The 12997-nt window shown below is 34.8% G+C and overlaps 1 protein-coding gene across 1 annotated transcript; it reads right to left on the bottom strand.

The window, feature by feature from the left end:
- Positions 1 to 8658: 8658 nt before the first annotated feature.
- LOC21387023 (EPIDERMAL PATTERNING FACTOR-like protein 6) lies at positions 8659 to 9343 on the bottom strand. Its single transcript, XM_010095997.2, has 2 exons — positions 9270 to 9343; positions 8659 to 9022 (listed from the first exon to the last, which is right to left on the bottom strand). The coding sequence occupies exons 1-2, from the start codon at positions 9289 to 9291 to the stop codon at positions 8697 to 8699; spliced, it is 348 nt and encodes a 115-aa protein (XP_010094299.2). The 5' UTR covers positions 9292 to 9343; the 3' UTR covers positions 8659 to 8696.
- Positions 9344 to 12997: the final 3654 nt, after the last annotated feature.

The following is a 12997-nucleotide window of genomic DNA, read 5'->3' as shown; positions in this document are numbered from 1 at the left end:
TTAATTATTATTTAAATAAGGTAATTATTTAAATTTGAATTTGAATTGTGAACATAATTTAAATTTATCCTTTTAAACTTATTTGATAAGTTGTTCAATTTAGAATTCAAATTAATTTAAGTTTGACTTAAATTCGAATTTGAATTTGAATTAAAATTGGACTACAGGATAAAGGATGATTTCTCTTCCTTCCCTATCCAGAATTGGCGCCACACACAAGGGAGAAAATCCCTAGGGTGGCCGGCCACATTAGAGATAAGGTGTAGGAGATTTTTTGTTCCAAATTCAAAAATAGGAGATAGAGATTTGATTCGTTTTTGAAGATTGACTTCTACTCTTTAAATATGAGAATGATAGAAAATTGTGAACACAATTTTTGAAACATTTTTTCTGCCCTAATAGAGAGGTGGCCGAATTTCTCAAAAGAAAAAGAAAAGGAAATTTTATTCTCCCAAAAATTCCACATCGTGCATGCGTTGGTGTTTGTGTAAAAATTCGAGTGTTTTTGAAAACTTGTTTTGTCCCACGTGTGCCCACACGCAGGTCTACGTGGAATCAAGGAATTGACATGGAAGACTTTGGTTTTCTAAACACAAAGATTAGAGCAAGGACTGTTTATGGTCAAAGAACTCAAGTTAACATCCGAGTCGGCCTCCAGGTATTTTTTTCTAATTGAGTTCTTGACATATAAATTAATGTAATTAATTTATTCATGCATAAATTAATATAATCTATAGAGTATCTCAAAAGTTTTATGAAATTTTTGTTATACATGATTCGCCTCCCCGCCACGCTTCCGCATCCGAATTCGATTCGGTTACCAACACACACATACTGGCAAAAATGTACCAAAAGTTCGAGGCCAATTGTGTGGGGGAGATGCCGTAGAGGTCACACAAAGACTTAACAAATGAGTGTATGGGGAGTGTCATCCCCGCCGTGAAGGCCCGGGTGTATACGGACATATAGCCCGGGGGTGGTTGGCTCGCCCTAAAGTGGGGATCCAGTAGGAGATATTAGAACCATCGGCTGTCCACACGCACTTTCTTATATGCGCGAACAATATCCCTCTTTCGTGTCTTCGGTACCACAAAGTCGGCAGTGAAGGGCGGACGTTCCTCGTCTGCCCCTATCGAGGCCACAGGGACGCCCGTGTGTCGGCCGCTGCTGCCGAACATAACGCCTCCCACCAGGGAGCCGACGCTAGTGGAAGAGTCCCCCTCGATCTCGCCTTCAACCAGGTGATCGACGTTGTCCTCTTCATCACATGGGTCAAGGACGTAGCCCTCGGCCTCCATCAGAAGTGAATCATTGGCAGTAGAGTAAGAGGAAGACTCAGCGGCTGGCGTTCGATCTGGCCTCACGAGAGGCACGGAAGATGATCCCCCTCAACATTTTATCCCTCTAGAAGCCATTATAAGGAAAAATCTAAGGTCAGTTCCTATAAGTCGAGAGGGGAAGGAAAGATAGTTCGGCGCTTAAAGATTAAAAATTTTGGTTGGTTAAAATTGAAGAGTTAAAGCGACGACGGTTTGAGCCTGGGCATGAACCAAACCGGAGACTATTCAAATGAAGCGATAACCATTCAAACTAACCTAGAATGCCAAACAAGAAACCCAGACTCACTAAAAACTCCTATGGCCAGTCCCAAACGTGGTGGATAATATCAAAATCAGGTACCAATCTCTCCTATCATGCCATTCCCAACTATTCCCACCACTTAGGAAACAATCCACCATATTTCAGACGCGATAAACAAAACAGGTGGAAAGGAAGTTTAAGAAAATGCTTACCAGGCAATCAGGAGCAGGAAAGTTACACAAGCTCTTGAGAGGAATGTCACTGGAGATCCGCGAAATGGCAAGAAGGAAATGATCCTGAGAGATTTTGGCAGACTCTCGGCTGCTTCAAGACGATTTCAAATGATTCAGACACGAAGAGACCCTTTATATTAACCCAAGGGCCTCGACTCCCAGCCGTTCGATCAGGAACGTTCACATCTAACGATGGGAGCATAGGAGTTTGATCCGACAGCTAGGGGAAGGGCAGGAAGCTAAGGAGTCGCAATCCAGTGGCCCAGGTTCATCCATTCAAATGAAAGGCCACGTCAGTATGGCGATTGAATGGACGTGATGTTTGCGCTTCTTGAGGAGTTCCGAAGCACCAGGGCCATTATTGTGAAAGAGGTTCGGAGTTAAGCTCCCAAGCCCGAAGCAAACAAAAGGAGAACCAGGGCAAACCCCAGACCTAGCTCGAGGGAGTCTGAAGAAAAGCATCGACCTGGGGGCAGCTGTTGTGCGAGAAAATTCACATTGACACGTCGGACAACGATCACGCCACTCATGGCCTCTTGCCTGCCACGTCAATTAGCCATCGATGCCCGAGCCTCATTGGTCTCTCCTGTATGGCATAAGAGCCGAATGTATAAAGAGACTGAGACCATTGACCCTATACACAGTTGAGGTCTGCGAGATCAGCTCGTGCAAAATAACACGATAAAGTCGGCCGTGAGATAGGCTACCCTCGGCAGATTTTAGCATAGGCGCAGATAGCAGAACGCAAGCAACTGGATCCACATCCTAAGAGGAGATCAGCCGAAAATCTCAAGGTTAAATCTAGGTTTAGAAAAGGTCAGTTACACCAGAAATGATTACAAGCCCTTAAACCGCGTGGAACGGATCAATAAATGCTACAGAGGATCTACAGAGCCGTAATAGGGGGAAAATTGGATGAGTGAACAGTCCAAAAGGTGCTGACAAGCTACGGTCTAGGCAAATAAGGCAATAGCCCACTCGAGTAAATGGGCCCCTTAGAAGAAAATGCCCAATGGTCTAAACCACCTGTTGTTGGGCAAGACTCATGAAGTACGAGCTATAAAAATGGGAAGACCCCCAAGAGAGGGGGGATCCTTTGGATACATGTGTAATTAGTAAGAATAAAAACAAGAGAAATACAATACAGTGGATGTAGCTCTTATTGAGAAGGGTGAACCACTATAAACTTTCTGTGCGTTCTTACTTTCATAAGCATATCATAGTTTATTTCGTAACACATCCTAAATTCTAATACAAATTCTAACATATTCGGTAAAACTACAACTTTAAACCGGTAACCCAACAGGCTATCACGGAGTAATCCGGTAAGGTCTTGTTGACGAAATTCGACCGTCAACAATAATCGATGAGAATCACAAAACTAGGACATGCTAGAAACATTTTTGTTAAGAATTTTATGTGCTTCACATTTGGTAATTTAACCATTTTGTGCTTCAGAAATTAGGGGAAAAGAGACGTTCTATAGTTTAAAAAGAAAAAGAAAAAAACTATGTGAGTCGCTATAGCCTATAATATATACATATGTTATTGGAACATGAAAAAATGCCGACGAATACACTAATAATATCCAGACTTCAATTTATACAGAGAAGAAATGCCCTTTGTATATTATTTGACTTTTCAACACCGAAAGAGCCTGAACAGCTTTTATCAAGTGAATCAATATCGCTTCCAAGAGCAAGAATTCACTTCCCAAAAACCACAGAAAATCAAATAAAATAAATAGAACAAAAAAGGTTCACTTCCTATGCGCAGGAGTTGGAGAAGAAGCACTGATGGCCAAACGACAGTCACAAGATGTCAAACGACGAGAGCCGATTCGCAGAAACGACAGAACTGAAACAACAGCTTTGGTGATCTTAATCGCCAACTTCTTGATCCTAGGAGGCTTGGCTAATCGACGACGACGCAACTTCTTCGCCGGCTCTAACTTATAGGAATTGAGGAAAATCCTTCTATGCTTGGCTCGCTCGTTTCTGTAGCTTCGAGAATAAGGCATTCGATGAGACTCTTTCTTGCGCTTAGAGAAGGCTCTCCAGCCAGGCTGATGATGATGATGATCGTGATCATGATCCAACGGCTCGTAGCCGTCGAATCGGCGGCTGAGACTCGCCGTCGTGCTTCGGACGAGGGTGTTCATCTTTACTAGTTGAGTTTGGTTTTTGGGAGAACACTTTTTGATGCCTGCTCTTTTATACAGAGAGCAAAACGGGGTTTTTTTTTTTTTTCTTTTTTCTTTTTTTACACGTTTCTTTAATTATATTTGTTCTAGATTTTAAACAACCCTTGACTGTTATTTCTACGTTTTTCTTCCTTGGCGGGCGCTGATAGTCAACATTTTCTAAGAAGCAATAGACATTAGACAACATTGCTCCTTTTAAAAAAAAAAAAAATAAAAAAAATTTCTCCTTTTAAAAAAAAAAAAAAAAAAAAAAAAAAAAAAAGGAGACAACGTTGCTTAAATAACAACATTAATAATGCCCACCAACTAAGATCATTTCAGTGTGAGTTATGGGGACAGATTTTAGGATTGCTATGCCGTAGGTACTACACGTGGCACATAATCGTTGGTTACCATATTAGGGCGTTATTGTAAAAACATCTATAATGTAGTACTAAATTAATATGCCTATGCTAAATTTTAACAATTGAATAGAAAAATCACTCTCCCATATAATGTTTTTTTTTCCTAAATTTAATATTTGTCATATTTGGTACTCAAATATAGCATATACCAAATATAATACTTATTATTGTAAAAACATCTATAATGTAGTACTAAATTAATATGCCTATGCTAAATTTTAACAATTGAATAGAAAAATCACTCTCCCATATTTTTTTTTTCCTAAATTTAATATTTGTCATATTTGGTACTCAAATATAGCATATACCAAATGTAATACTTATAGGGTATCATACAAAATTGCTACAATTACATATCAAGCCGTTAAAATTTTAATTGAACGATTCAAACAAACAATACTTATTGGTAATATAAAAGAATACGTGAAAATTTCTTTCTTTTCTACATAAATATATAATCGAGTTTAATTTACTTCTTCATTTAAGTTTTGAAAATTATGAACTTTGTATAGTAGTATAGTTAGACTTGATTTATTTGGGAATTCAAATTTCATAATAATAAGTATACTTAAACATCAAAACTCGAGTCTTAATCAAAATTTTTTAAAAATTTCGTATCAATTTTATACAATTAGAAGATTTTTTTTCAGCAGGAGAAGATATCAGAAAATTGGTCCAAAATTTTTTAATGGGATATTTACTTTTTTACACCTTGTGTTTTGGATTTATTTAAAAACTATACCCTTAGTTTTTTATCTCATCAAATATATACCTTCAAATTAGATTTAATACTCAATTTATACATTTGCACAACTAATCATTGATTTTAACCTTAGAAATATCTAAAATACCCTTGAATAAAAAATAGAAAAAGAAAAAAAAACTAAAAAACCTTAAACTTATAGTTTTGACCTCAAAAGCATACAAAATACCATTGAAATAGACTTTTTTGTGTTCTAAATTTTTATTGTTTGTAATATTAGAAAGTTTTAGTTTCTTTTCTCTCTTTTTTTGGATAATTTGCTCATTTTAAAGGTTAAAATCAATTATTGACTGAAATAAGGTATAGATTCGTATATTAATTAAATTTAATTTAAAAATATACATTTAATAAGATTAAAAACTGAAGGCATACATTTTAAATAAACTTAAAACACATAGTATAAAACTATAAATATCCCATTTTTAATTAATGCAAAATTTTCATGGAGCCTACAGGGTTAGGGGAGGCAGCCTCTCTTACTAGTAGATAAATTCGGATCCCGCTACCATGACATTTTATCTAAAGCAAAAATTATTTTTCTTGATTACACCATGCTTTCCAACACTTCAACATAGAGGTGTAAGTTTGGCCCGCTCAATCCGACCCGGGCCGGTAGCCTAGAGAGATATTTTGGACCGGCCTGACCCGACTCGAAATTTTATAAGATATTTTAACAAAAATCTGAAAAAATATGATGTTCGGGCCGACCCAGTCCTAAAGGAGAAAAGATCGGCCCAACCCGGCCCAGTATTAAAGGAGAAATGATCGGCCCAATCCAGTCTTAAGCTCAAAAAATTTAAGGTCGGACCAGACCAGACTAACAATAACGGGTCTCGAATTGGCCCATTTAGCCCGACCCAACTTGTAGCTCTACTTCAACATTATTAACCTTTGAAAATGATATTTCTTTTTTTTTTAATATATCAAAGTTACTATAACTCAATTATTTCAAAATTAAAGTGGACCCTCTAAGAGAATGAAGGATCTCTTGACATTTCCAATCTTGTGTTGTTTCTTTGACTTCCGAATGGTGTATAGGTAGTGTACGGCACAGACGATAAAATAAACCACAAAAGCCACAAGCAATAATTTGCGTACAACGGAAGGAAACAGGAAAATAGAGGTAAGACGACGAGCGTTAAGAACAAGAGATTATAATCCCGAAGCTATCTATCTTTATTGACCAGTGACCAAAATATTTTATTTTTGGTCAGCATTTATTGAACTTGTCACTTCGCAAGCAGAACATTGAAGTTCGTTGAAATTGCTCGAGTTTGGAAGCCAAAAATGAATAATGTCATCAGTTTTCTCAAGGCAATAAACAAAAACGAGAATTATTTTTACGGAAGGAACGACTCGTATTATCAATAACAAAATAGAAGTTGTTATTTTGACTGGTGGATTAATGTTTTAAAGCTCTAATTTATGAGTGTTTATGTTGAAAATTTACGTACGCGACACACAATTAATTTCATTCATTGATCAGATGCTAAAAATATAGAGAGAAAATTAAAAATGCTATCATTAAAATAATAATATTTTATTTTTATCATTGTTGTAAATTTATCTCATATCACTAATAATTTATAAGTTATTTTCTCATAATTTATAAGTTATTTTTCGTAATCTGTAGGTTATCTTTTTATAACCTGTATATTATTTTACACAATGACGTTAAAATTTTGTGTAGAGACATAAATAATAAAATTAAAAAAATAATGATTAAACTTACAATTTTCTAAAAAAAATTAATTTAACCACTAAAATAACTGTATCTAGTATTACTGGAAATAGTTCCATCGTAGAAATCCTCAAATTACTTGTAAGTGAGAAGTATGACTTTCTAGCACAAGTAAAGAAAGTGAACATGGAATTTATTTAGTCTAGAGGATTGTCTAAAATTAATTAAAGAGAGATCAAATCCAATACGTTTTTCTCTCGCAATAATGCGAAAAGAATTTTGGGGTCAACAATAAACATATAAAATAATGACCACCCTGATTATCAAACAAATCAGAGTTTCAATTTGACTGGGCTTCTAGAAATTAGGTTGAGTAAGATGTGCAGAACTATAATAGCAATTGCAGGCCTTATTATTATTAATTTTTATTAACTAAAATAGCTGTTAAATGAAAGAGATATCATGCTACCCTTCACATTGTACACGAAGGACCATATTGTAATTCGATAAAGATATATATACATATATATTTTTTGATGAGGCTCTCGCCCTTCCCCCAAACTTGTTTTTATAAATAAAAAAGAGATCAATGATGTTCTCATGTCCCAAGCGTAGCAGCCAATTAACAATTTATCATAGACCCATTTATTTTATTGATTTGAGTTTAAAATTTAAATTTTATTATAATAAAAAATTTAAAAAAATAGTCACATTTAACTTTTTTATTACAGTAAAAAGTTCTCATATCTCAACTCGAATTAACGAACTAAACGGGCCTTGAGATTAATGATAAAGAAAAAAGAAACTTAATTCATGCTTTCCTCGACTCTCTCCCTAAAAACAAACTTAGGGGACGTTTGGTTAGAGGATTCAAACCATGATTTGAATCATGGTTCATGATTTGCTACAGTATTTTTTCTCATAAAAAATACACGTAAATTGAAAATAATTCTAATCACATGATTCCAATCCATGAACCAAACGTCTCTTTAATTCATGCTTTCCTCGACTTTCTCCTTTCTAATTAGGTAAACTTACGTGCTAAGATTTGCTTTCATTTGGCACTTTTTGGTCCCATGCTCATTCTTGTTTTGGGAAGACCCTCCGCAAAAATTTTATGTAGAGAGATGGATTGATTTTTCGTTTTGTCTTTTTTTTTTTAAATAAGAATTTTAAAATATACTAATCCTCTAATTCATTACAGCAGGAAATTAGGGAAAAAAATGTCGGTCAACTTGTGGAGCAAAAGCTTATTTGGATGACTTGCATATTGGACCAACTAGTTAGCTAGGAGAACCATGTTTGTACAAAGAGAGGAGAGTTTTTTTTCTTCTTCTTTTTAAAAAAAAAAAAAAAGAAAAATAGAGGGGGAAGTGTTGTTAAGTGGCTTGGACTCCTAAGCCGCACACCCACATTACAGCAAACAGCAGTCAACTTCTGATTCTTTTTTTTTTTTTTCTTTTTTTTCTTTTTTTGGCGTAATTGAAAGGAGAGAGATTATCTTACATTGATGCAAAACAAAAATTAAGTAATATGGCCCAAAAAGTTCTTATATATATATAAAAAAAAAAAAAAAGAACAAGAAGCGCCGCACACACTCACAGGCTAAATCAGGTTACGTACTATCCACTGTCTAACTCTCTGATTAAAAATTGATAATGAACCACCTTATAACAAAGAAATAATCTTGAGAGGAGAAAAATAATGAAAGGAAGAAAAGAAAGGCTACCACTTTACACACATTGAACTAATGAGGTCAAAGAAGTTGAAATATAATGAAGCTTTTTTTTTTTTTTTTTTTTGAAAGTATGAAATATAATGAATTAGCTAGCTAAGGAACTGGGTATGACTTGTTTCTGCACATGCACTTGTAGGCCATAGGACAAGTCTCAGCCTCGGCCACAGAAGCACAAACGAAGCTCACCATCACTAGTCTACATGGCGAGCATGACCCACAAGCATGCGAACAATCGGGCAATCTCGACCCTGCAACCTGAACTGTACTGTGATCCTGACCAGCCGCCCTAGTTCTCTTCATTATTTGCCTTCTCTCTCTATGATCCCAGTACAACTTCTCTTGCACTACTTTGTTATTATTAGCCACTTTGCCGGTACTACTCCCACTTATTATCATCCTACGCTTTGCCGAGTGACGACCTGTTTAATTAATCAACATAAAATTTATTATTATTATAACATTGACAAAAAAAAATAAATTACATATCTTATGTACAGAGGTCCCACGTTATTTAAATATAACAATAAAATGTGCATACTGATCACCTCACTAAATAGGTTCAAGATAGTTCAAAAATAAACCCAAATATTCTATTTGTGTCCTCGCGCATATATATATATATATATAGAGAGAGAGAGAGAGAGAGAGAGAGAGAGAGAGAAATACCTGCTATGTTCCTAGTAGACATAGCAGCAGGGACTAATAGGGCAAAAATGATCACAAGTGCAGTCAGACGAAAAAAACCCTTCATGGCTCCAAAGTACTAACTCTTTTTTTCCCCAGATATATGTTGTTCTTTCTTTTTATCTCTCAAGTTGTGATGAGCTTGGAAGAAGCGGACGGATGATCAGGTTTGAGAAGTAGAGGAATATATATACATGCAAATCAAGACCTAAAGAAGAGTATTGTAGCGAATCACAGGCAGGCGTACGTAAGAGTGTAACGATATGGAGTGTGATTATGAGAGAGAGAGAGAGAGAGAGATCACATGAAAGAGAGGGTTCGAAACAAAGGTTAGTCACAGGACTGATCGAGTGCTAATTAGCTGTTTTGTGTGGTTCCATGGAAGAAGGGTGATATCATATATTCATACGGTTGTGAAAGGAATTTACGGTATTAAAAAGGCTTTTCTTTTACGTGAAACTCTGTCCCGGACTTTAGCTCCGCATTGATGATGGATATAAATGCTAAACGGGCTTTAATTTGTAGAATTTTGTTTAATTTCCCTTTTCTTTTTTTTTTTTTTGGGGAAAAAAAAGTAGATTTATGAGATAATAAATTGCGTACTGATGTTCTGATGTGACTGCCATTAATATTTCCCGGCCACACCTTCTAATAGATATGGAGTAAAAGCTCCGTTCAACAGTTACGCAGTTTCAGACGTTTCCCATTCATAAAAATAGAAAACATGAGTACTTTTCTTGCTTGGAAAAACTAGAAATTATAAAACCGCACATACTCATTTCAGTCTTTGCCAAACCCAGGTCACACCCGACGAGCCTGTATTCTACCGCCTTACAAGTTATCGATATCATTAACTGGTATATCCAGCTGAAAACAACAAAGAAACAAAAAATGAATTTTGTGAAAAGTTATGAAAAAAAAATTCTGTCCATATTGCGTCAAATTTTATTATTAATTGTAATGAACAATTTATATTTATATTGAAATAGAAATATGTAAAGTGTAACAAATTTGGATTTTTTTTATATACCCTACTAAAAAAAATTATTTAATAAACAAAAAAAAAATCAATCATATTTAGAGCTGTTTGGAATGGCTCTTCTGGTTTTTGACTTTTATTTGCTCTTATAAAATAAGCCAAGTTTTTGGTACTCGTGAAAAAAAGAGTTTATGAAAAGCTTATAAATATTTTTCACCTTTTACTTAGGAATAACAAATTTAAAATGCCACCCGGTGCAATGTTGTTGCAGATTTGATGAGTCCCTCTCGGCGCAACGCTTTTTGGTAAGGCTGTTCATAAACCTGTAAAACAAGGAGGCCCAACCACCCCATCTTAACCCAATTTAAAAAATAGAGAAAGAGAAAAATAGGCTAAGACTTGAGATGAATTAAAATTAATAGGTCAATAGTTTACATAAGTTAATAAATGGGCCAAATTACTATTTTCGTCCATAACTTGTCTGGTTATGAACTTGACAAGTTATTGTCTATAATTGTCCATAATTTGTCTGGTTATGAACCATAACTTAACAAGTTTGTCCATAACTTATCTGGTTATAAACCATAACTTGACAAGTTATGACCTATTAATTTCTATAACTAAAAATTAGCCTATATACTTTCTTAAGCTTTTCATATTGGCCTATTTTCTACTATTTCCCTTTAAAAAATATAATTTCTAAAATTAAATTTTTTTTCAGCCCATTTAATGTCTAGTCCTAAGTTTTGGTGGGTTGGGCCTATAATGGCCCGCACACTCCAATTTAATCTGCCTCTAACTTGTCTCCTCTAATATCTAACTTTAGGCATACAACTTATTTCTACTCTCTAGTTTCTTCATGTTTGAATTAAGTCTATGTTTGTTTTATGTTAAGACTAATTTATGTTTGCTTTATCTTTTATGTTGGATGGACTATTTTGCTTCATGTTTGATGTTTGATTGAACTTTGAATTTCTATCTTTTTGAATGTTAGAGTTATTATTTCTATTTGAAGATGAACTTTGAATGTGAGTCTTTGATTTTTTGAATGTTGAAACTGACCATCCAACTCACTCCGCACCGCCCCAACCCAACCCAAACATCATTGGGTTGTTAAATTTTTCTAACATCGTTGGGACTAAATATGTACAACCCGCACTCTTTGGGACGGAGAAAGAAAAAACCATATCCCGTACCAACTCAACTCATGAACAGCCTTACTTTTTGGGGCTTGTGAAAAAAAGAGTTTATGAAAAACTTGTTTATATTGTAGCAAGTGTAATTTTTACGAAATTAAAGTAAATAGCAAGATTGTAAAATATTTAAATTAAATAACGGTTGATAGAAAATTTACTATTAATAATTGATAGTATTTAACTGTAAAAATGTTATTTACTTCTTTTTTCCCTCAACAAACTCATCCTAAAATTTTACACTAGTGGTGACCTGGACGGCAACCGAAACAGGGCCCGGCTCGACGTGAAAACTGGCCCATGGGAAGTGGTGAAGTAAGCTTAGAGCGAGCTTATGTGAAAAAATTACATGATGAAAACCATGTTGAGAAATGAGAACAAATAGAAACAAAATCCATCACACGGGAGAATTCAATGATTGTTTGATCGTACAAAACTTCAAAAAGTACAGATTTTGGACCGAATTATATATATCTATATGTATATATATATATATATATATAAATGGGGCCAGCCTTAATTGACCTTACTTTGATGGTATGATGATAATGGATCGTGTTGTTCGGCACTCGTTTTTACTTTCTCCATCTTTTCGTCCCAACATTTCTCTACATGCTGTCATACTACTACACGAGGCTTACCTCGTGCAAGTAAATAGGATAAAGCCTAAGAAGACAAGTTTAAATTCTGTTATCATGTTGTAAGTTGTAACATAATTACATTTGGTTGATTTCGTTGACTATTCTTTTCCTTATTCACTTTGTTTGCCGATTTACTATCAAATATTAAACTCATTAGTGCTCGATATTGTATAACTTTATATTTATGAATTATGATCAGGTTTAAGTTGATTCTCTATCCCACTGGGGTCGTGGTGCAGTGTCTTTGCTGTCCATCCTTTTAGGATTTAATATTCCGCACTCGCGCGTTGCTGCTCCATGGGCCTCACAGGATGGAGGAGAGTAAAAACTGGTTGGATGGTCAATGAGAGACTAATTCATATCTTTTCTACATACTCAGTCGTCCTCAAAATTACTGTTATAGCCAAAGAGATTAGAGGACATGAAGTGCACCACTAAATTCCTTTTTTATTGAGAAAAAAAAAGTTGATTCTCTATTAGCTGGTTGCATGATGATAGCGTGCATAATGTAACAGTAATTGAAGCATTGAGATCATAAGTTTGAAAGCCCACTTAATTGTGTGTAAGAAAGGCGTCATTGGGAGAGTGAAGTTTTCTTATTCCTCTAAGATTTGCGATTGTTTAACTGTCTTTAAACTTCAATTTGTAACATTGTAGTTCTTGTAATTGTAAATTTACCTCTTTCTACTAAAAAAAATTGTAAATTTACTCCTATTTTCATGCTTTTATCAATTTATCACGTCAATATGAAATTAGGTGCAGATATACCGTTAGATAATAATACATGCGTTAATAAAAAAAAATTTCATCACTTTTAATCCGTATATATAAATTAAAAGATACAATCTTCAAAACCAAATTTATGAATTTACAAACTGTAATATTCATGAAACATTG

Source organism: Morus notabilis, unplaced genomic scaffold (assembly GCF_000414095.1).
Source record: "Morus notabilis unplaced genomic scaffold, ASM41409v2 Scaffold1467, whole genome shotgun sequence".
Classification (NCBI taxonomy): domain Eukaryota; kingdom Viridiplantae; phylum Streptophyta; class Magnoliopsida; order Rosales; family Moraceae; genus Morus; species Morus notabilis.
Note: the sequence above shows the minus strand (reverse complement) of the source record. Positions and strands in the feature narration are given on the sequence as shown.

Coding starts and splice junctions, on each gene's coding strand:
- LOC21387023 (XM_010095997.2), bottom strand. CDS start 9,291: ATGTCTACTAGGAACATAGCAG. Junction 9,023..9,269: donor GTCTACTAGGAACATAGCAG/GTATTTCTCTCT, acceptor TTAATTAAACAG/GTCGTCACTCGGCAAAGCGT.